At 35.3% G+C, this 26852-nt stretch overlaps 1 protein-coding gene across 1 annotated transcript; it reads right to left on the bottom strand.

Annotated features, from left to right (window-relative positions):
• Nucleotides 1-21275: 21275 nt before the first annotated feature.
• LOC139861761 (phosphate transporter PHO1 homolog 1-like) lies at nt 21276-26552 on the bottom strand. The gene is made up of 13 exons (XM_071850265.1): nt 26285-26552; nt 25888-26200; nt 25404-25764; nt 25232-25280; nt 25056-25127; nt 24658-24787; nt 23371-23491; nt 23026-23275; nt 22789-22938; nt 22499-22651; nt 22127-22405; nt 21775-21911; nt 21276-21583 (listed from the first exon to the last, which is right to left on the bottom strand). Exons 1-13 carry the CDS (start codon nt 26507-26509, stop codon nt 21493-21495), a joined length of 2331 nt encoding a protein of 776 aa, XP_071706366.1. The 5' UTR covers nt 26510-26552; the 3' UTR covers nt 21276-21492.
• Between the last annotated feature and the right edge of the window lie 300 nt (nt 26553-26852).

Genomic DNA, 26852 nt, shown 5'->3' with positions numbered 1-26852 from the left:
TCGGTTATTGTTGCTGGTATTTCTTGGTAACTACGGTGCGTATGACGTTGATGCTCGTGGAACAGATTGTGAAGTTGAGGTTTGCGATGCGGTTGTTGTTGGTGGTGGTAATGGTACTGTTGGTGTTGTTGTCGGTGGTACTGTTGATGCTAGTGATGCTACTGGTACTTGTAACCTTTGCACCATATTCTCCAAAGCCACTACCCGAGCACGAAGCTCGTTGACTTCTTCTATTACACCGGGATGATTGTTGGTTCGGACGAGCGGATGAATAAGATTCAGAATTTGAGATAGTATATTATCATGACAAGATACTCTGGAAATGAGAGAGAAAATGGTGTCTCGAACAGGTTCGCCGGTAAGTGCTTCAGGTTCTTCGCCAAGAGGAAAATGCGGTGGATGGAAGGGATCACCTTCTTCTTGTCTCCAATGACTAAGCAGGCTACGAACCCATCCCCAATTCATCCAGAATAGGTGATGGCTGATTGGTTGATCCATTCCGGTTATACTGTCTTCGGAATTCAGGTGAATATCCATATCGAAATAGCTGTCGGAGTTTAAGGAATTTGAACTAGATGCGGGATTCATCTTGTATAATTAGAGAATTGATTTTTGATATGAATTAGATTATAGAACTTAGATTGATATTCTTCAGTACATAATTTACATATGTATATATAATACCAAAATCCCATAAATTACGGAGAAATTTTCGGAAGATGTCAGGAAAAGTTTACAGTAACAGATACGCTAAGATATGAATTTTTGTCTATACACTATTTATGCAATAAATGCAGGAAAACGTGTCTAGACTTAAGAATGAAAAGCAGGTAATTTCCGACAAAAAATGATAAGCAAAACTTTTGACATGTAGACACGGTCGAAGTCCAGACTTACTAATGCATCCTAACAACTATCAGTTAGACACACTCATGCGAGACCTGGTTCGCTAAGACCAACACTCTGATACCAACTGTGACGATCGCTCCAAATCCATATGGATGAACACGTCTTTCATCAATTTCATTGCGAGGTATTTGACATCTATATGATACGTTTTGTAAATATTGCATTCTTTTGAAAAGGCACACCATAAATGAATATTTAAATCAAAGGTTTTCGACATCTGATGATTTCTACATATAGACAATCACCGTAATATAATAGTTTACATTAGTACTTCCGTTGACAATGCAGTCAAAATAAGATACATGGTGATGATTTGGTGAATGCAACATTTCCTTGAAAAATATGCCATGAAAGACTCCATGTACATAGCTTGTCTAACATATAAGCAAACAGCGGAAGACTTCTAGGGAACCTGAGAATAAACATGCTAACAAGTGTCAACACAAAGGTTGGTGAGTTCATAGTTTTATTGTTTTGCATAATCTGTGCATAAAGGTGGATCACAAGATTTCAGTTGTTTCATCCAGTAACGTTTATCAAAATATTCTACAAGATTGAGCACCCTGGTAACTAAACTTAACGAATATATAATTTATACCCTTTGTATAATCAACTTAATAATACACGTAAACCAACGTGTACGCTTCTCAAATAGCATACGTCCGTTAAAAGGCTAGCGCTCTAGCTCGGACGGGGATATCAAGCCCTATGGATCCATATACTACTACTTGCGCCCACCAGTTCTTATAACCGGCAGTTACTAGTTACCAAAGCTAAGGGATTTTCGGTTCAAACTCGGTGTAGAATTTAGTATGTACTTGTATCCATTGCGTATAAAATAAAGTGCATGTATTCTCAGCTCAAAAATATAGATTGCAAAAGCAATTAAAAAGAGAGCAATTGAAACTCACCTTAGCAGCACATATAGTCGTTCACCGAAATGTGATCGAAACTTGGAATACCAAATAACCGTAGATCTTAACCTAGAGAACATATGTTGGTCAATAATTGTCTATCAAGCTAGGTCAGGCCATAGTGTATCACAATCCTAATGCTCGAGACCGACATACAAAAGTTATCAAAAGTTGTTTCAAAAAGTCAATCTGACTCAATACTATAGTTGAATGATCATGGCAATCGAAACATTCTAACATTTCACATAGTTTCCCAATTCTTGTAAAATTAAACTACAGTTTTAATAAGGCTTTAAAATATGATAAAATAATCAATTTTGACAATTGCTCAACACGACGAGACGTGCCTTATATAGAAATTCATTTACTCGATTAGTAATATTTGAAAATCCAATTTATCAATCTTATAAACAAGTTGTTTAAATATCAATTGCAGATTCAAAAGCAATTCAATTAATGTCAATCATAATTCAGTCGACCATATCTTCAAATTCGTTCATCGAAATTACGCGATTTCTAAATGAAAAGTTATTGATTTTTCGCCAGCTTTCCAAAAACATGCATATCATATACCTTTTATCAGTAATTTATGTATTTAATTCGTGATTCAACATAAACTGTTTAACAACGAAATTTAGCATACAAGCATGCATAAACATATATACTCGAGCACTAGGCATGGATACACTTTTAATATATAAAAGATAAGATATGAATGCTCACGTATCAATATTGTGATTCAATATTGCAGGAAAGTACGTAGACGCAACAGAGATGATAAACACTAGGTTTGACTTGCAAATAATACCCACGAACATTACCCATAACCTCCATAGCTATAACTCATAGTTTTCTTAGCTCTATCCCGTTTGAAAACCCATTTTGAAATAACCCGAACATCATTTCGTCGTAGTATTTTATGTGTAATAATACTACTATTAATAATAATAATAATAATAATAATAATAATAATAATAATAATAATAATAATAATAATAATAATAATAATAATAATAATAATAATAATATATAATACAGAGTAATATAGAGATGGAGAGATTTGTGAATCAATAAACAGAATTCGATCGAATTTATAGTGGTTGGCCTGTCCAGAGTTGCCATGCGATCGCATGGCTTCCTAGGCCATATCCCATGCGATCGCATGGGATGATTTTACAGCTCACATCTGTTTTTGTACACTAGTTCGTCGACATAATAAAATAATATATAATATATATAATTTATATTAATTAATTATATATTATATTATATTCCCGTGCATAGTTGATTTGTAATTTTTGTTCCGATAAGTCGTACGTCGTCACTCGACTTATGTCCCGGTTCCGGTTTTTCGAACGTTGTTTCGTACGCTTAGAAAACTGGTACTTTTCATTACACGACGTGTACCTTTATCAAAAATTAAACTTAATCATTGATAAACTATGTCACTCGAAGTGTAGCTTTAATCAATTAAGTGTTTTGGTTATTTGCTTCTATAAATCATCGTCTCGTAGTATATACATATACATATATACATTTTCATTTTGAAATAGGGTTTTACTGTAGCAAAGTTACTGTAGCAATTTTTTTACTGTAGCAAATAGTGATTTTCAAAAACACTGTAGCTTTTCGGGTACTATAGCAATTCAAAAATACTGTAGCAAATTAGTGTTTTACTGGTTCATCTTAAACGTTTTAGTTAACTTATCTAAATATTAATCGAATCAATAATCGAATGTTACTATCGTTTACTAAATAACTTGAAATCATATATATATATATATATATATATATATATATATATATATATATATATATATATATATATATATATGCACATTAAGTTATATATATATTGTTCGTGAATCGTCGAGAACAGTCAAAGAATAATTGATTACATGAATATAGTTCCAAAACTTTCGTGACTCAACATTACAGACTTTGCTTATCGTGTCGAAATTATTAAATCATATTAGGAATTTGGTTCAAAATAAGTCGAAATTTTGCGGGTCATTACACTAATGAAGTCGTCGTCATCCTTACGCGTATGAATCTTGAATTTACGTGTGTTACCAGAAAGTGGTAGAATATGGATTCGTATGATGAAAAACTTGGTACCATTAAGAAGTTTGCCTAATAATGATTCAAGTATAATGCACAAGTAGTCAAGTAAGTGCTATCTATAGCAAATGCAAGTTAGAATGCAATGATGCACTATCCGGTTGTAGTCTAGATTAACTAATGCGTCCTAACGACTCTGTCAGACACACTAATGCATATCCTAGTTTCCTACAACCAACGCTCTGATACCATCTGTAACAACCCGACAAAATTGTCATTGACGGCGTCGTTAACTTAGGTCCTGTTACGTGGTCATAGTCCCTATATGAGACGCGTTTGACCAAAATTATGTCGCATTCGTTTGAAACGTACAAGATTTACAAAGTTTAGTTTACCAAATGGTTCGACAACATGTTTAAGTTTACAAAAGTAGTAATGTATAAATGAAATAACTTGCGACATAATATAAGTTGAAAATCACAGTTGCTATAAATAGCGTAAGTATGTATGCTTGACTTCAAGAAAGTAATCAAAGTGTATGCATGTATGCTTGACCCCAAGCAAGTATGAGAGTATGCGGAAGCATTTATCAAATAGCGATTCATGAACCTGAGAAACATATAGAAAACTGTCAACGAAAAACGTTGGTGAAATCATAGGTGTTGTAATAAACGTTGTTTTTGAACCACAAGATTTAGTATTTCCATAACGTTGATTATCTAAATTGTTTGCATTCCAAAAGTATGTTCGCGAGCACCCAATTATCAAGACTTAATGTTTCCTTCCATAGAACCCCATCACAATAGTGTTAGAACATACACTGTTTCTCGAAAATATATTTCATCCGCATTGTAGTGACCCGAACTTTTCCATGTTTATATATATATTAAATGAAAGTGTTATTTACATGATTAAGTGTTTCCAACATGTTAAGCAATCAAACTTGTTAAGACTTGATTAATTGAAATAGGTTTCATATAGACAATTGACCACCCAAGTTGACCGGTGATTCACGAACGTTAAAACTTGTAAAAACTATACGATGACATATATATGATTATATATATAGTTAACATGATTTTATTATAAGTATGTATCTCATTAGGTATTTTAACAATGAGTTATATACATAAAAATGAGACTATTAATTTAAGAAACTCGAAAACGATATATATAACGATTATCGTTATAACAACGTCTTACTAGGTACATATGAATCATATTAAGATATTGATACACTTGGTTAATTATGTTAAATGATAAGTAAATATATTATTAAGTGTATTAACAATGAAATACATATGTAAAAATAAGACTACTAACTTAATGATTTCGAAACGAGACATATATGTAACGATTATCGTTGTAACGACATTTAACTGTATATACATCATACTAAGATATATTATATATCATAATATCATGATAATATAACAATTTAACATCTCATTTGTTATAATAAACAATGGTTTAACAACATTCAACAAGATCGTTAACCTAAAGGTTTCAAAACAACATTTACATGTAACGACTAACGGTGACTTAACGACTCAGTTAAAATGTATATACATGTAGTGTTTTAATATGTATTCATACACTTTTGAAAGACTTCAAGACACTTATCAAAATACTTCTACTTAACAAAAATGCTTACAATTACATCCTCGTTCAGTTTCATCAACAATTCTACTCGTATGCACCCGTACTCGTACTCGTACAATACACAGCTTTTAGATGTATGTACTATTAGTATATACACTCCAATGATCAGCTCTTAGCAGCCCATGTGAGTCACCTAACACATGTGGGAACCATCATTTGGCAACTAGCATGAAATATCTCATAAAATTACAAAAATATGAGTAATCATTCATGACTTATTTACATGAAAACAAAATTACATATCCTTTACATCTAATCCATACACCAACGACCAAAAACACCTACAAACACTTTAATTCTTCAATTTTCTTCATCTAATTGATCTCTCTCAAGTTCTATCTTCAAGTTCTAAGTGTTCTTCATAAATTCCAAAAGTTCTAGTTTCATAAAATCAAGAATACTTCCAAGATTGCAAGTTTACTTCCAAGTTTTCTAAATCCATTCCAAGTAATCATCCAAGTTCAAGAAACATTTGTTACTTACAGTAGGTTATCTTTCTAATACAAGGTAATAATCATATTCAAACTTTAATTCAATTTCTATAACTATAACAATCTTATTTCGAGTGAAAATCTTACTTGAAATTGTTTTCGTGTCATGATTCTGCTTCAAGAACTTTCAAGCCATCCAAGGATCCTTTGAAGCTAGATCTATTTTTCTCATTTCCAGTAGGTTTATCCAAGGAACTTGAGGTAGTAATGATGTTCATAACATCATTCGATTCATACATATAAAGCTATCTTATTCGAAGGTTTAAACTTGTAATCACTAGAACATAGTTTAGTTAATTCTAAACTTGTTCGCAAATAAAAGTTAATCCTTATAACTTGACTTTTAAAATCAACTAAACACATGTTCTATATCTATATGATATGCTAACTTAATGATTTAAAACCTGGAACCACGAAAAACACCGTAAAACCGGATTTACGCCGTCGTAGTAACACTGCGGGCTGTTTTGGGTTAGTTAATTAAAAACTATGATAAACTTTGATTTAAAAGTTGTTATTCTGGGAAAATGATTTTTATTATGAACATGAAACTATATCCAAAAATTATGGTTAAACTCAAAGTGGAAGTATGTTTTCTAAAATGGTCATCTAGACGTCGTTCTTTCGACTGAAATGACTACCTTTACAAAAATGACTTGTAACTTATTTTTCTGACTATAAACCTATACTTTTTGTGTTTATATTCATAAAATAGAGTTCAATATGAAACCATAGCAATTTGATTCACTCAAAACGGATTTAAAATGAAGAAGTTATGGGTAAAACAAGATTGGATAATTTTTCTCATTTTAGCTACGTGAAAATTGGTAACAAATCTATTCCAACCATAACTTAATCAACTTGTATGGTATATTATGTAATCTTGAGATACCATAGACACGTATACAATGTTTCGACCTATCATGTTGACACATCTATATATATTTCGGAACAACCATAGACACTCTATATGTGAATGTTGGAGTTAGCTATACAGGGTTGAGGTTGATTCCAAAATATATAGAGTTTGAGTTGTGATCAATACTGAGATACGTATACACTGGGTTGTGGATTGATTCAAGATAATATTTATCGATTTATTTCTGTACATCTAACTGTGGACAACTAGTTGTAGGTTACTAACGAGGACAGCTGACTTAATAAACTTAAAACATCAAAATATATTAAAAGTGTTGTAAATATATTTTGAACATACTTTGATATATATATGTATATATTGTTATAGGTTCGTGAATCAACCAGTGGCCAAGTCTTACTTCCCGACGAAGTAAAAATCTGTGAAAGTGAGTTATAGTCCCACTTTTAAAATCTAATATTTTTGGGATGAGAATACATGCAGGTTTTATAAATGATTTACAAAATAGACACAAGTACGTGAAACTACATTCTATGGTTGAATTATCGAAATCGAATATGCCCCTTTTTATTAAGTCTGGTAATCTAAGAATTAGGGAACAGACACCCTAATTGACGCGAATCCTAAAGATAGATCTATTGGGCCTAACAAACCCCATCCAAAGTACCGGATGCTTTAGTACTTCGAAATTTATATCATATCCGAAGGGTGTCCCGAAATGATGGGGATATTCTTATATATGCATCTTGTTAATGTCGGTTACCAGGTGTTCACCATATGAATGATTTTTATCTCTATGTATGAGATGTGTATTGAAATATGAAATCTTGTGGTCTATTGTTACGATTTGATATATATAGGTTAAACCTATAACTCACCAACATTTTTGTTGACGTTTAAAGCATGTTTATTCTCAGTTGAATACTAAGAGCTTCCGCTGTTGCATACTAAAATAAGGACAAGATTTGGAGTCCATGTTTGTATGATATTGTGTAAAAACTGCATTCAAGAAACTGATTTCGATGTAACATATTTGTATTGTAAACCATTATGTAATGGTCGTGTGTAAATAGGATATTTTAGATTATCATTATTTGATAATCTACGTAAAGCTTTTTAAACCTTTATTTATGAAATAAAGGTTATGGTTTGTTTTAAAAATGAATGCAGTCTTTGAAAAACGTCTCATATAGAGGTCAAAACCTCGCAACGAAATTAATTAATATGGAACGTTTTTAATCAATAAGAACGGGACATTTCACGCATAACGGTAGCGAACCGTCCGAATGAGGGTTTGTCAAACCCGTATGGCCATACAACATAAGTTCTCGCTTACACCCTGCAAGTGTAACTAATGATAATCGAATTGAGGATTTTTGTTCTAACTCGCTGTGGAATATTTGTTTCCGTACTTGTGTTCAAAGTATAAAAGTATGTAGTATAAAACTGTATATGTTTCTCATCCCATGATTTAAAGTATAAAAGTTGTTGAAAAGGTGGGACTATGATCTCACCTCGAGTGCACGAGTATAAATGTACTTCACAAAGTAAACGTGTGCATGAAAATTGCTTAGCCTCGACCTAAACAAGTAAGTTGTATCAATTAACCGGTTACGACACAAGGTCGGGCGAAATGTGTTCAATTAGTCCTATGTCTCGTTTCGACTTGATTAGTATAGCATGTGAATCACGTTGTCAAGTTTCATGCAAGAATCAAGTATAAAAGAAGATTAGAACGATTGCAAAAATGTTTGGTTAAGTTTGACTAAAAGTCAAACTTGATCAAAGTCAAAGTCAACGAAAAAGTCAACACGTTCGGGTCGGGTCCCGAACTATTTTCCTAAGCTTAGAAATCATATATGAGCATGTTGGCCAAGTTTCATGTCAATCGGGGGTGCGTAACATAGCTAGAATTAAATGAAAATGGACATTTTTGGGAAGTCTGCCTCAGATGCGCCGCATCCAAGGCAGATGAGCCGCATCTGTGTCTGGTTCAGCAATTCTGGGGCAGTTTAACACTTAGACGAATCCAACTTCAAACAACCATAACTTATGAACCGTAAACATTCAAAACATGTATCTTATATCGTTGGAAAGGTATTTTGACGAGGAATACAACTAAACACATTTCATCAAACAAAAACATCATTTACAAAAACAAAAACCTCGTCGAATGATCGTTAAATGTTCAAAATCAAAGTTTCAAATTCATAATATTCATTTCTTGACTCGGGAATCCAATCTACACGTACGATAGGCCATTTCGAAGGTAATTAAACATACAATACAACTAAACACTTACTAATAACATTTCATGGCATTCAATGCATCAAAAGTTCATTTTAAAAGCTATCAAACCCTAACCAAAAATCACAAAATCAATAATCATGTTAGTGATGTTTTCCAAATCAACCTACACATCAAATTGAAGCTAATGATGCTAGTAACACATTTAATACATGAACTTTAGCTTTTAAACGACATTTAATCATCCAAAATTCAAGATTAAACAAACCCATTTCAAGTTCATGCTAGTTTATGCAAAACAACATGATCGAGCAATTAAATCATATATTCATGCTAGACACGAGCCATAGACACTAACTAACACCATTTCAAGTCAAAAACATGAATTAGAGAAATCTAGAGTTTTAGAAATGTTACCCAAACGAGATGAAATTGGTACCAAAATGTAGAGGATGATGAGAGGATCACGAATATGTAATTTGTTTTGATGTTTGCTTGCTTGAATTGATTTAGATGATGATTCTTTGAAGATGTTAAAAAAATGGGTTCTTGAGCTAGAGAAGAAAAAGAAGGAGGGAGGTGGAAGTATGAATGAATGGATGAGATGGGGTTGACTAGTTGACCTAGTCAACTAGTTTGGCCCCTTGACAACTTCGGTCCCTCGAGTTTGAAAGCGGGTGCGTGAATTAACGTAACTAATATTTTAAAAACGATAGAGTAACCGGGAGATGTTATAACCAAATAACGGAAATATTTAGAACGTTAGTCAACGAAAGGTACGAATTTAGATAACGGAAGATATTATCTTAAAAAAAAAAGACGGGCGTTAAAATAATTTAACGGAAAAATGCGAGATGTTACACGCGTGATCCCACTCGTCTGACACTCTATTAAAGAATAAAACCCAGCAAGTAATCTTGTATTATTCATTTAGTATTTATAAATTACAAAATATATACTAATCAAACCCTAATTAATCCTAATAGACCCTAAGCAGATGCTCCTTTTTATGAATTGAGCACAATTATATTTGTAATGAATCAATTCAGTTTATCAATAAAAAATTAAAATACATTCAATTCAATTCTCAATTTATAACACTAGAAACATATTAAATAGAAATGTCAGTAACAATTGATGTGGATAGTGAGGGTTTGGAACTTTTTTTTTATCTTAATCTTAGGGATCCTCAGAAAGAATTACCATATTAACTATTAGACAAAAAGCATGAATAGTAACAGGGTATAATGGTCTTTTCATACAAAAAAGGCACAATCGTCTTTTCACATCTCTTTCTACACTCTTCCACCCCCTTATATCACCATATTATCGATTAACGTCTTTTTCCTACCTCTTCTATTAGCTTCTGGAACTCTTCTTTCCACTTACTCCCTTTGATTTAATGTCTGCTCTACTCTCCACCTTCATGTTCTCAATAAAATCCTAAACAACAAAAACGCCATCAACGTACAAATCCTAAACTACGAAAATTTCATCTGATAAAAAACATTAACACAGCCATCGACGACGGTGAGTTACGGCAAGACCGCCATCGACGACGGTTATCTACGCCAACACCCGATGCCGGTCACTACCAGCGCAACTCAGATCTGAAAAAATTAATCGATGTTTCCCTACCTTTTATACAGGTTCGTCCCAAATTACGTTTACACTTTTCCTTTTATTCGTTTTTTGCAAAAGTGATGAACTAATTTGTGTTCATCACTTAAAAAATTTACGAATTAGCTTTTGTTATTTGTTTTTAGTGAAACAACCCAACCCGTATTTAACCCGAATAAACTTTTTTTCTTTAAAAAAAATAGTAAACCAATAACACGCCACATCAATTGGTTATAAGACGTCAACCATTTCATACAAGTGTTTAAACGTTTAAACGTTTAACATGTTTAAAGTTTACATCATGGGCACGAAGGCCCTTAATCAAATGTATCATAAGTTCGACCCATAAATGATAGTTTTAAACCAAACGACACTCGAGCATGGTTTGGGGCTAAACTACCCAAAACACTAGGCCGACTTCCAAAAGCTCCACCTAAGCAACCAACTTGGGATTATCTAATGCCCAACAACCCCTTTTCCTTTCTCCATACTTGTACCTAAAAAGTAAACAACGAGAGGGGTAAGCAAAGCTTAGTGAGTGCAATAGTTATACATGTACATATATAACCTACTTACTTGCAATCACAACACAATACCTCAAACACGCTAGCAAACTATATAGCATACCATTGCAAAGTATAATGCTAAATTTCCGAACCACAAGCTAGCACAAATAATAGCATATATAACTCGAATAATATATTATGCTACACGACACATAACCATGGTTAACCATATCGCACACAAGGGAACGGTACTCGCACAATGACCGTTGGTACTCTCACAGTGACTGTTAGTGTACACTAACCCTCTAGGTGGAAGCCCGCACTTACCGAACCACCCTTCACGCACATGCGGTCTCCATCGCATAAAAGAGTAGTGAATCCACACGCCCGTATAACACTATAGTGAATCCACACGCCCGGATAACGCTAACCACAAGCCCGCAAGCAAATAAACTATATACGCATATATATAATTATTCCACTCACCTTAACGCCTTTGGTGAAATAGAAATCGAGCTTGCAACCTTCAATGCAACGTACCTATTACATTATGCATATAATTAACATACCACTTGTTGGACTAAACACCAACAATTTACTCATGCGCATTTAATGGCCTACTTGCACTAAATGACTCATTTATACCAAAACCGCCCATTTAAGGTCAAGACCACCCTAAATCTCTAAAAGCTAGTGATTAAGGTCTAACAACACCAATTAACACAAGCTTAGGGTATTTCACACCCACCTTGCCCAATTAGGTCAATCATTACTCATTTGACCCATTTCAAAGTCAAGACCGGCCATTTGGTCAAACTTGAACTCTTTTAACAAAACTTTCACTAACACATAGATGTATTAGTGGTTTAACAACACAATTAACTCTACAATCATCAAAACACAAAACCGAACCCTAGATTATAACCTTAAGGTTTTTCACACATCAATTTAACCCAAGTTCACCCATTTAACCCCCAAATGGGTCTTACAAGTCTCAATTAAACAAACCCTAGCCATAAATCAATTTAAACTCAAAACACAGAGTTAAGACTTACCAACTCTATCAAATCGTAGCTAGAGACGTAGGGAAGAACTTTAAAACTTGGACTTGGGCAAGATTTGGTCTTCTCCCTCCCCAAAGTGAGCTCTCTCACTCTAAAACTCACCCACTCTCTCTAAAATTGAATGTGGGTAGATGGAGAAGTGTTTAATGAGGTTAGGATAAGCTTTCATCAGCTTTTAGGTTGTCCAACCCGTCCACCAGTGAAAATACTAAAACACCCCCAAAAGATCCCGTTATAAACGGGTTAAAAAGTCATTTCAGCGAAATTGTCGCGTTACGCGACCCTACATCGCGTTTCGCGATGCCTCAAACGTGACAGAACACACTTGAACGCGATGGACTGGTCAAGAGGGGGTTTTCCAACCCGTCGCATTTTGAACAACCATGTCGCATTTCGCGACTTACCCCAACGCGATATACCACTACGAAACGTGATAGTGTGGTCAGGAATTTGGGGCTCTCAAGTCCTCGCGTTTTAGTCAACTCTGTCGCAGATCGCGACTAGCCCAGATGCGATAATCCATCTTAGAACACGATGCTTGACCTGATCTATCCAATTTCTAACATTCCAACTACTTACATTTTACCAAAGTTAAATTTAAAATACAAAAGGTTAAATACGCACCTTAAATCATATACGAGGAAAACGGGGTGTTACAACTCTCCCCCACTTGAATCGGAGCCCGTCCTCGCGATCGAAGCCGCATGACAAGCCGGAAGATGCACCAAAACAAACTCTTTGGGTTCCCATGTAAACTCGGAACTTTTTCGATGTCGCCATTGCACTTTGTAAGTTTTAACTTCTTTGTTCCGCAACATTTTAACCTTCTCATCAAGAATTGGAATCGGCTCTTCAACATATACTCTTATTTGTTGTTCAAAGCAATCTCATCTAACGGCACCCAAGTCGAGTCATCCGCAAGACACTTATGGAAATGGGAAACATGAAATGTGTTATGGATTCCCGCAAGCTCTTCGGGTAACTCTAGTCTATAAGCAAACTCGCCAACACGAGCCAACACTTTGAAAGGACCAATAAACCGAGGAGCTAACTTTCTTCGTTTTCGAAACCGAATAACACCTTTCCATGGCGAAACCTTAAGCATCACCATGTCACCTTATTGGAACTCAATCGGTCTCCTTCATTTATCAGCATAAGATTTCTGTCTATCTTGCGCCGCCTTAAGTCGAGCCTGAATCATCTCAATCTTACTATTCGTCTCTAAAACCAAATCGGTACTCCCGATTTCCCTTTGTCCCACTTTACCCCAATAAATAGGAGTTCAACACCTTCGCCCATAAAGCATCTCATACGGTGGCATTCCAATACTAGCATGATAGCTATTGTTGTACGAGAATTCCACCATAGGTAAGTGTTCATCCCAACTACCACCAAAATCAATAACACACGCCCGTAACATATCCTCCAATGTTTGATTCGTGCGCTCGGTTTGACTGTCCATTTGAGGATGATACGTCGTGCTCATCTTCAATTGAGTACCCATATCTTCATGAAACTTGTTCCAAAACTGAGAAGTGAAACGAGTATCTCGATCCGAAACAATAGATATAGGAACCCCATGCCTTGATATCACCTCTTTGATAAACAACTTAGACAAAGTTTCCGACGATATCGTTTCCCGAATAGGAAGAAACAATGCACTTTTCGTCAACCGATCAACTATCACCCAAATCGTATCAAATTGAGTTCTCGCCATCTTTGGTAACTTTGTAATGAAATACATGGTAATGTGCTCCCATTTCCATTTTGGAATTTCTAACGGTTGTAACATACCATACGACTTTTGGTGTTCGGCCTTAACTTGCAAACACGTGACGCATTGTTCAATATACTTAACAACATCACGTTTCATGCCGGGCCACCAATACTATTTCTTTAAATCAAGATACATCTTTGTCGCACCCAGATGAACGGAATACTTTGACTTATGTGCTTCATCAAGTAGCACTTGTCGGAAATCTCCCATTCTAGGCACCCACACCCTTCCATGAAAGGACAACAAACCATGCGGGCCTAAGGTAATAGACTCTGTTTGCCCCATGATTCGTTCTTCATGCTTGTTGTTAACAAACGCTTCAATTTGAATCTCACCAAGCTTTACAAGAAAATCGTTAGTAATAATCATGCGTAACGATCCTACTCGTATTGCCGGATGTTGACTCTTTCGACTCAACGTATCCGCGACCACATTCGCCTTACCTAGATGGTAAAGTATCTCACAATCATAGTCCTTTACCACATCCATCCACCTACGTTAACGATAATTCAAATCCTGTTGGTTAAAGAGATGTTTCAAACTCTTATGATCCGAATAAATCGTACACTTGACACCATACAAGTAGTGGCGCCAAATTTTTAACGCATGAACAACCGCCGCCAATTCAAGATCATGAGTCGGGTATCTCCTTTCGTGCTCCTTTAATTGTCGAGAGGCATAAGCGATGACTTTACCTCTTTGCATTAGAACACACCCGATTCCATTCAATGAGGCATCACAATAAACCGTCATATCTTCAATTCCCTCCGGTAATACCAACACCGGAGCTTGACACAACTTTTCTTTCAATAATTGGAAAGAAATCTCTTGCTCATTTTTCCAATTAAACCTCACGTTCTTCCTCATCAACTTTGTTAATGGAGAGGCGATTTTAGAAAAGTCTTGGATACACCGACGATAATAACCGGCCAATCCGAGAAAACTTCGAATTTCCGTAGGCGTAGTCGGTTGTCCCCAATTCTTCACCCTCTCTATCTTCCCCGTATCTACTTGAATACCTTCTTTATTCACAATATGGCCAAGGAATTGCACTTCCCTTAGCCAAAATTCACATTTGGAAAGTTTAGCATACAACTTCTCCTTCCGCAACGTCTTCAACACATCACGCAAATGGCGTTCATGTTCCTTCATACTCTTAGAGCAGACAAGTATGTCGTCAATGAACACAATTACCGACTTGTCCAACATAGGTTGGCACACTCGGTTCATAAGATCCATGAATGCCGCCGGTGCATTCATAAGACCAAAAGGCATAACTACAAACTCAAAATGCCCGTAACGAGTTCGAAAAGTCATTTTCTCCATATCTTCCTCACGGACCTGCACTTGGTGATAGCCGGACCGTAAGTCAATCTTGGAAAAATACGTCGCACCTTGGAGTTGGTCAAACAAATCGTCAATCTGAGGCAATGGGTAACGATTCTTGATAGTCACTTTGTTCAACTCCCGATAATCGATGCACATCCGCATACTACCATCCTTCTTCTTCACGAATAAAACCGGAGCACCCCATGGCGAGGCACTCGATCGAATGAAACCCTTTTCAAGCAACTCTTGGGTTTGATTTAAGAACTCTTACATTTCCGTCGGTGCTAAACGATAAGGAATTTTAGCAATGGGAGAAAGCCTCGGAACCAACTCAATGCGGAATTCAACTTGTCTTTCCGCCGGTACACCCGGTAATTCATCCGGAAAAACGTCTTCGAATTCATTAACCACCGGAATTTCACGAATGGATGGTGGCTCATCATGAGTATCAACTACATGGGCAAGAAAAACCATACCACCACCATTAAGAAAACGTCGCGCACGTGCATAAGTGCATAATGGTACGAGTCTCCTCCGCTTATCGCCATGAATGATTAACTCTCCCCCACTTAGGGTCTTTACATGAATGAACTTTTCATGGCATGCAATATCGGCTCTATAACGGTCGAGCCAATCCATACCAACGACGATATCAAACTCACCCAAAGTCATCAGAATGAGATCAATTTTAAACGTTTCGGTGCCATACACCACATTACAATCCTTACACACATCAACCCCTAGCACCATCTTGCCATCCACTATTTCGACCTCCACCGGATGACTTAACTTAGCTAGTGGTTTGTTAAGTTTAGACACAAATCGAGGTGACACAAACGACAAATTAGCACCGCTATCATTTAATATCCTTGTCGGATTAGAGTTAACCATGAAAGTGCCTGAGACAACTTCATTGGATTGCTTGGCCTCATCATTGGTCATCAAATAATTTCACCCCCTTGCTGTACCTGCTGCCTTCTCTAGCCTCTTAACTTGATCGGTGCGTAAATCGGGACACTCCAACTTCCGGTGTCCTTCCTTATTACAATTAAAATAAGTGAGCCTTGTCGTTTCCAGGTTCGTGCAATCACGGGATAGATGTCCGTATTGCCCACAATTATAACACCGAGGGTTGTATTCTTTGAAACCACTCTTCTTCACACTCCCGACGCTCTCACTCGCACCCTTACTCTTCTTGTTTGAGTGACTCGTAGCTTCAAACTTTCTTTTGCCAAAAGTAAAGGCACTCTTTTTCGAAACGAGCGACTCAAAGCCTTTAGCAATATCAAACAACTCATCAAAAGTCTTCACCGAGTTTCTACTAATCTTCTCTTGGTAGTTTTCATTCAAGGTTCGATAGAAATCTTCCTTCAACATGTGATCATTACCGACATACTCCGGGCAAATTGGGTCTTTGATAAGAAAACGGATTTGAGAGTGTTCAAATTCATCGACCCTTGCCTCAAAGCACGCAACTCATCCTTAAGCCTAGAAAGATCGGCCGAAGTTCGGTACTCCTTGAAAAATTTCATCTTGAATTCATCCCATGTGAATTCCATACATTGCTCTTCACCATAAAGCCGAATCTTTTCATCCCACCACATTTTGGCATCACCCCTTAACATGCTACTACCATACCTTGTCTTTTTATCGAGAGGGCATTCACAAGTACGAAAATCCCCCTTCATATCGGAGATCCAACGATTGCTCTTTAGTGGATCTCGTTCGCCCTCGAAAGTGGGAGGTTGAGCATCCTTGAATGTTTTGTAGAAAAATTCTCGTCTTCCCACATTATCTTCATGAAGGACAACCTTTACTTGTTCCTTGACTAGATTGACTACTTGCTCGTCAATCGAATCTAAGAACATCTTCTTAACATCCTCCAAAAAGGCCGCGTGACGCCTTTGCATAATGGCCTCAACTTTGGCCGTGAACTCGGCGTCCTCGCTCGTACCTCCGTCATTAGTGTCGTATCCGTTTCTCATCTTCATTCTATAAAACAGAATAGGTTAAACAACGAAATGAAAAGACATGACATATATATACACCTCACCGCCCCATCTTGCTCAACATTCATCGTACATCGCTTGTTTGACACAATTTGCACCAGTAACAATGGTAGCTAGTCATTATTACGCGAGCACATCGCGTTAACTTGCTAGTACAACGTCTATCTCACTCGATGATTGCAAATACAACACAAAACAATTAGCGCAAGGTTAGTTCACATAAACCTAGGCGCTTAACCAATCCCGGTCCGACCCGTCTCCTACAAGTCCCGCATACAACGCATCCACAATAAAGTCTAAGTCTAAGCACCTATCTCAAGTCACCTAAATCCCTTAGACCATGCTCTGATACCACTTGAAACAACCCAACCCGTATTTAACCCGGATAAACTTTTTTTTTAAATAGTAAACCAATAACACGCCACATCAATTGGTTATAAGACGTCAACCATTTCATACAAGCATTTAAACGTTTAACATGTTTAAAGTTTACATCATGGGCACGAAGGCCCTTAATCAAATGTATCATAAGTTCGACCCATAAATGATAGTTTTAAACCAAACGACACTCGAGCATGGTTTGGGGCTAAACTACCCAAAACACTAGGCCGACTTCCAAAAGCTCCACCTAAGCAACCAACTTGGGATTATCTAATGCCGAACAACCCCTTTTCCTTTCTCCATACTTGTACCTAAAAAGTAAACAACGAGAGGGGTAAGCAAAGCTTAGTGAGTGCAATAGTTATACATGTACATATATAACCTACTTACTTGCAATCACAACACAATACCTCAAACACACTAGCAAACTATATAGCATATCATTGCAAAGTATAATACTAAATTCCCGAACCATAAGCTAGCACAAATAATAGCATATATAACTCGAATAATATATTCTGCTACACGACACATAACCATGGTTAACCATATCGCACACAAGGGAACGATACTCGCACAATGATCGTTGGTACTCGCACAATGACCGTTAGTGTACACTAACCCCCTAGGTGGACGTCCGCACTTACCGAACCACCCTTCACGCACATGTGGTCTCCATCGCACAAAAGAGTAGTGAATCCACACGCCCGGATAACACTATAGTGAATCCACACGCCCGAATAACACTAACCACAAGCCCGCAAGCAAATAAACTATATACGCATATATATATAATTATTCTACTCACCTTAACGCCTTTGGTGAAATAGAAATCGAGCTTGCAACCTTCAATGCAACGTACCTATTACATTACACATATAATTAACATACCACTCGTTGGACTAAACACCAACAATTTACTCATTCGTATTTAATGGCCTACTTGCACTAAATGACTCATTTATACCAAAACTGCCCATTTAAGGTCAAGACCATCCTAAATCACTAAAAGCTAGTGATTAAGGTCTAACAACACCAATTAACACAAGCTTATGGTATTTCACACCCACCTTGCCCAATTAGGTCAATCATTACTCATTTGACCCATTTCAAAGTCAAGACCAGCCATTTGGTCAAACTTGAACTCTTTTAACAAAACTTTCACTAACACATAGATATATTAGTGGTTTAACAACACAATTAACTCTACAATCATCAAAACACAAGACCAAACCCTAGATTATAACCTTAGGGTTTTTCACACATCAATTTAACCCAAGTTCGCCTATTTAACCCCTAAATGGGTCTTACAAGTCTCAAATGAACAAACCCTAGCCATAAATCAATTTAAACTCAAAACACAGAGTTAAGATTTACCAACACTATCAAATCGTAGCTAGAGACGTAGGAAACAACTTTAAAACTTGGACTTGGGGCAAGATTTGGTCTTCTCCCTCCCCAAAGTGAGCTCTCTCACTCTAAAACTCACTCTCTCACTCTCTCTAAAATTGAATGTGGGTAGATGGAGAAGTGTTTAATGAGGTTAGGATAAGCTTTCATCAGCTTTTAGGTTCTCCAACCCGTCCACTAGTGAAAAGACTAAAACACCCCCAAAAGATCCCATTAAAACGGGTTAAAAAGTCATTTCAGCGAAATTGTCGCGTTACGCGACCCTACATCGCGTTTCGCGATGCCTCAAACATGACAGAACACACTTGAACGCGATGGACTGGTCAGGAGGGGGTTATCCAACCCGTCGCATTTTGAACAACCATGTCGCGTTTCACGACTTACCCCAACGCGATATACCACTACGAAACGCGATAGTGTGGTCAGGAATTTGAGGCTCTCAAGTCCTCGTGTTTTAGTCAACTCTGTCGCGGATCGCGACTAGCTCAGACGCGATAATCCATCTTAAAACGCGATGCTTGACCTGATCAATCCAATTTCTAACATTCCAACCACTTACATTTTACCAAAGTTAAATTTAAACATACAAAAGGTTAAATACGCACCTTAAATCATATACGAGGAAAACGGGGTGTTACATTTAGATGCAAGTTAAACTGTTTTTTATATCATAGTTTTTTCTTACATCTGGGTTTTGGAATTCGTAGGCGGTAGGGTTGGCTTGAGATGGTGGTTTGTGGTGGCACTGTAACAATAATAATTATGTGTTGTAATGTGATTGTTGTAATGTGATTACTAATAATTTGATATAGTTGGATTATAAGTTAGAGTTAAATTTTTGTATTATTTAATTTCTTATGATACTCAAATATGGTTGCTTCAGTTCTATTTTCTTTTTTATTGTATTTGGTATTGTTTGTACTAATGGTGATGATCTTTTTATTGTTTGGGAATTCAAGAACTTTGAATTTATATAAGTTGTATGCACCCTTAAAACCTGATTTTAATTTGTAGTTTTCATGAGAAAATTTCCAGGGAAAAAAAAAACATCAAGCAGTCAACGTTAGTCAAGTTGCTACCACTGTTTAATCTGCCTATGCTAGATATAATGTAGTTATGAAATTGATGCATATAAGAAGGTATGAGATTTTTATGTGCATCTTCGTTTTGGCTTCATCTATATGACTATATCTAATGTTATTTTAACGTAAGAACACACATATTAGGTCAATAACAAAATAATTACATTAATTCTCTGAGATTTTGATTATCATTCGCATGTTTATGATTTTTTTAGAGTTAACTTCTTAGATTTTTAATGTTCTAGGCTTTAATGTCATCCAAAAATATACAAAGAATGGGAAGTGTTGATCATCATTTGCTTCCTGATAAACCCATTTACTAAAAATATCAGAAAACGCCTATCGAAATGTGAACTATCGATGATTAACTAATCCGACGCAACGCAAGGGATCTTCACTAGTTTGTACTAATTGTGCGACATGTTTCTGTCCAATCCTACAGTGAACTTAAGTTGGAATTTTGTGAATTATTGAGGTTGGGTAATTGACTAGTGTGAGAGAAACATTCAGCCCACTTAATTTATGATCTTTGGATGTAGTTTTATTGGTCTAATAATCATATGATAACTGCCATTGATATAACCGTGTGCTAGTTCCTTTTGTGTATCTACTTGTATGATTTCAGTAAGTTTGCAAGCAAGTAATAAATTATCTGTTAAACAGTTTCAAGAGAGGAAAATAGTTCAAGTAAAAAAAAACTAATCTCTTGTGGATAGGTACCTTACCCAATCCGTTATTTCAAGAATGGCTAGATTTTGATGACCCGTTTCGACTGGAACCTTTTGGCCCAATACTCAACCCGACCCGCCTGTTTGAACACCTCTATGTACTTTTAAGTTTGCTTCATGCTCTTTTACAAATGATGTATAAATATTGAATTATAACAAAAAAAAATTTAACATATATAATAGTCTTAAATTAAGTACTAGAGTTCCATTAAATTGCTAAAAATTGTGTGTACAAATATGACCTATTTGCACAAACTGACCATAAGATAGTTAACAAACAAATTGAGACAATATTGCATCAACTTGTGAAGCTAATAATTAACAGGTTCTATTGTGAACCATTGTTGACTAGGTCGACGAATCCTATTCTACAATCAACTCTAGTTGAGAATTTGAATTTGCATATGAATAATAATCATTAATCATCAATCTTGTTCATCCACTTCTTCGAATGGAAGCGGTACTGTCTTCACCGCTCTAAATTTGCCTGCATTATTCAGATGCTCATTCTCCAACCTGCAGGACCATTATTCAGATGCTTTAAACTTGTAAGCTATTAAAAAACAAAATCTCACTTTTGCATGAAAACATATAAAATTCAATGGATTCTTGGTTATCTAATGTCCTATTTACAATGATCACAACGTTTCGTATCAGTAAAAACATAGTTTCTAGTACTTATGAAGTAAAAAAAAAGTTCATTTTACCTGTAGAAATTCCACTGGCCTCTTCGGATGACTTCAAGGGCTGCTAAAAATAACCCTGTCAATCTGTAATCGATACTCCCGAATTTGTAATGTAAGACAGTTTGTAACCAAGCTAGCCTTAGAATCAGATTCAAACCCTGCAAAAAGTTTTGCAAAAAAAAAAAAGTTAAAAATTTTCTTTTATTTCATTATTTGTTTATTTAAGTGTTTTTCATATGATTAAGTTCAAGCTTCCACATGACGGGTCCCAGTTTCAAAGGTATCGGGTACCACTAAGCTATTGCTACATTGATTTTTCATAAGATTAATAAATAATATATGTGTGTATAGCAAGTATAAGCATATTATATACCATAGATAAGAAGTAAATGAACTTTCGACGAAGAATCAATTCGTTTCTTAACCAAGGATTCTTGGAGTTCATTTGTAGCAAACCCCAATCCTTTACAAAGTCCCAATACAATTGATATACAGTTGCAATACTTGACATTATCACTACTAAGCATAACCATCCCACACTTTTATCTTTTTCGTATGCCACTTTTGCCCCTGCAGCTAACATTGCAGATACATATTTCCCCAAATTTATCAAATGCCCTGTATCACCTTCATCAAGCCACCTCCGAGCACACTACACAATAACAATAATATAATAACATTATTATAAAAATGAACTTTATAACTAAAAGTCTTAAATGACCATTTTTTAGTAGTATTGTCGAACCTGCATAGCTCGCCAGTAATAAGGCAAAAATGAAACAGCATAGGCGAGATCTCTGTAGTTTTTCGTGCGAACACAATATCCGTAGTCTTGAGTCTTATAACTCCCAGTTATGTAGTAGCACCCTACATATTCGAGATTCCTTAGCATCGGAACCTATCAAAAAAGTTTGTCAAACATATTGTTATATACAATTTATATAAAGAGGGTAAAACCAACCCTCTGGTGGCCCCACACCGGCCTATACAATTTATAATACATATACAAATAGAATTAGTAGGACAATATCATACCTGGCTACAAAGTTGGTCAGCCATGAAAAAGTCCAGCATGACAACCTTGTAAAGAGGCGATAAAACGATATTTCGTAGTACACTCAGGAGTCGATAACGGCTTGACTTGTAGACGATGTTGAATGGACACACAAGCAATACCAAAAAGACCTGTTTAAGAAAAGCATTACACATTGTTCAGAATCTTTTTAATTTATTCCATGAAAAAAGTTTATAATCGTCGGGTAAATAGATTACCAACAATAGAAAACCAGGGATACAATCAACTTGAGAATACGAATAGCCTTTCTCCATTAGAGAAAGATGAATAAACAGGACACCGACTACAACTGTCATTGACATGGTACAGATTAAGAACACGTCTCTATACTTAAGTTCTCGTCTTGCTGATTGGTCGAAGATGAAACTATAATTTATACGTGTTTTCTTCCACATGAAGATGTTGCATCCATACAGGAAAAAGTGCAAAAACAACAGGCTGAACATACTGCAAAACCAAGAATATGTTGTCATTATCTTATCATCAATATTTTTTGAATTAATTTATTTTTAATGGGGAATTGTTAATGTAACATGACATACCTTAGAAGAGGGTACACAGTTTCCATGTAGATTGTATTAGTTTGTGGTCTATATGTTCCGGTAATATGAGCCATGATGGCATAACCAACAAAAAGCGCAATGAAACATCCCGTATATAGTCCTGAAAACCATTAAAAAAAACATCAAAATATAATCCAAATACTATTCAAAATGTTGGCAAAAGGTGTAGATCGGCAGGAACACTTAAATCATGTGTTTCCTTTGGAACCTGCGCCCATTTTGGCAAAGGCTTCCATATGGCGGGCCCAAGCTTCTAAGACAACAGGCCGGTACCACTGAGCTATTAGCTCATTGGTTCGATAAAAATGATAATCTTTAAACCCTTACTATTTCTCTAAATTCTTGAAGCCTAAGACCTAGGGTGCGTGTCATAGTACTATTTTTATAAAAGATTAAAAAAAAAAGTCCTATCATGACAAACTTAACATATTGTAACAATCAATCAAACAAATAAACGTTTTCGTGATTATACAAACCATAGTGCTGAGAAAGATCACACTTGAAAATGTTGTACTAGAAATCTATGCTGTGTTGGTTTTCCACATAAGTGAAAGGCTTTGTAGGGTCAATAATAGTCAATCATATCGATAGCCTGTTAGTGGTTTTATCGTATACGTATTGTTATATAAAGGTCCATACAATTTTTGTTTCAAGTCACCTTTAGCTACAAAAGTAAATCTAAATCTTTGACTACAAAAGTCCTTTTAAAGATTATCTTGAGTAGCAAAATGACCCATTTGTACATCTTTTAATATATATATACAGTTCAATCAACCTATAATTAGATCAAGCAAAGATAGTGAGATGCTTGCCACCTTACTTTATAGATACATACATATATTACGATGAAAATGTTATATAAAAACTATGATTGAAGTGTTTTTACACAGTTAATTTTTCTAGTGTCAACTGTAACCCATTGACCCAAATGAACACCTTTTAAGTCCTACAGATCAAAAGGGTAAGCATTTAAAACTTAAGATTGAAACAAGTATGTGTTAAATTTTATTACTTTGTAACTGCAATTACAGAATAAAAATCATAGAATATAAATTTAGTAACAAAAATTCCAAGGTATATTCCACATAAATGCCCACTAATGGAAAGATGATACAGAAAGGGGCCAGATCTTCATGTTTTTTTATGTTATCATAAAATTCATCTCTTTTAATTCTAAGTGGTCAATTATCTTCATTATCAATTATTAGTTTTATTCATCATTATGATTTTTATTTTTCAAAAATAAAATAAAGTAGAGAAACACACCTATAAAAAAAGTGACAGAATGTGACTCTTTACGTTGAGCCGGTTTCAAGTATTTCATTGCCTTTCTTCTGTCATCTTGCGCAAATTTTTTCACGAAAATTTCCTCAACTTCATCAGCCAACTTTATAATCTGTCATATGCATAATTAACCTTGATTATGAGCACGATATGATAGATAAAGAAGGCTAATAATGTATTAAAGTGAACAGAACTTCAGTATTGTATATTATGTATATTTGTTTAGTTAAAAAAAGAAGATAAAAATCGGAAACCACTATATTCTGTCTGAACTTGGTCTAGCAAATGAGATTGCTCATACTGATTCGCAATCATTTGCGATATTCTTTGGTATACTAATGCTTTTACTAAAACCGATGTTAATATATATCCAATTTTACCTTGTCTGAACTGTTGAAGTAGGAGCTTTCGACAACTTTAAGGTAAATTGGAAGAACTTTTTTGCTTGTTACCTAAATAAACCAAGACAGAATAAGTTTTTTATGCTTATTAACAATTATTATTAAAAAAAAAATAAGTGTTTAAAGAATAAGGAATGAGCATAGTAAGTACTTACTTTGTCAAATTTCTTTAGAATCTTCGCAAAGGCAAGCATGTTTAAATTCCTGCAAATTAAATCTTAATCATTTAATCATTCTCAATGTCATAAATCATTAATTAATTTAATTTAATTACTTACAATATAAGAATATTAAAAATAGAACAATGTGGCAAAAGAAAAACAATACCTATAAGTTTTGAGATAGCCCAATCCTTTATAGAGCTCAATGAGAGCTCCCCGAATCATTTTTTCAGCATGATGTAGCTTCGTTTTATTAATATGAAGCTTTTTTCCGTTAGAATTCTGTTTTTTGGACGACTGATTTATTAAATCTTCCCAAAGTAAATAAGAAAACGTGCGCGTTGGGTTGGTTAAAGGAATCCGAATCTTCATTTTTTTCCCATGAGAGTAACTAATACTACCAGACTGATTCTGTTCTTCCTTTTTCGACCTTGGTGAGTCATCAAATTGGTTACAATCGTTCTCCAAATCTCCGTTTTCCACTTCCTGCAAATCTTGATCTATAATCCCCCTATTCGATTCTTCATCTGCGCATGCATAAAAAAAAGAAAGAAAAAAAGAATCATTTTAGTGTCCAAAAATGTCATGGAAGGCGGGAGATATTTTTTCAATATGTATATATATTAAATTAAAAGATATTAGATGCCTACCGCATGAAATGGTGCCAGATATACTAGTGTCTTCATCCTTACAATCATGGTGGGATGAATTAGCTTTATTTTTGTGTTGATCTTTTAGTGCGGTTTTAAGCTCGAACAAAATATGTAACTGTTTTTCAAGACATTCTCCTCTATCGAGAAATTCTTTTTCTTTTTTTCGGTAAAATTCATTAACTTTGTTAAGTTGATGATCCAAAAGAGCGAAAAATTCACTTGCAGCTTCAGTCCCATCAAACTGCTCTAACAGTTCGGTTTCATATAGTAAAACTCGATTACTAGTTGTCGATGCAAGCTTACTATGAACCTGATAACACATAAACAACCAAACTACATTAATAAAAAACACTATTTCAAAAATTAAGATAGAATTTATAAAGAGTGTTTGTACATGAATGAGTTCGTTATCTCTATGTTGATTTCCAAATAAGGAAAGTTTTTGTATCGACGAGAAGAGTTTATTTTTTAAAGAATTTTTTTCTTTTGGTTTTGGTTTATGAGAAGTGGATTCGATATGAATTTTCTTGATGTCTTTTTTAAGTTGCCAATAATCGACGAAAGCTTCTTTCCATTCAGGAACTAACTGACCCTCAAACTGCTTAGTGAACTTCACCATTTTTTTTTCTTCAACTCAAAAGTATTTTTCTTTAAGAACTTGTGAGTTGAGATGAAATTAGAGTTTGTTTGTTTAATGGAAGCTTATGATCACAATATTTATGGTGCAATGAAAAAGGGAAAGTTTGAAATGATGTGGCTCGTACCGATTCTTAGGTGCAGCACATTCTACAATATCCTGTGTTCTTTTTCTATCTTTTATCCTATGCTGCCTTCCACTTGGAATTAGGGGCCTATTGTTATATATTGGTGGATGTAATTAACTTGAAATATATATAATGGAAACTTTTAATTGTGTTGATGATGTGCTGATGCTTGAACAAGAAGCCCTTAACATAAGTTTA

The sequence above is a fragment of the Rutidosis leptorrhynchoides genome, chromosome 8 (assembly GCF_046630445.1).
Source record: "Rutidosis leptorrhynchoides isolate AG116_Rl617_1_P2 chromosome 8, CSIRO_AGI_Rlap_v1, whole genome shotgun sequence".
NCBI lineage: Eukaryota > Viridiplantae > Streptophyta > Magnoliopsida > Asterales > Asteraceae > Rutidosis > Rutidosis leptorrhynchoides.
This window is presented reverse-complemented; position numbering and strand designations above follow the sequence as displayed.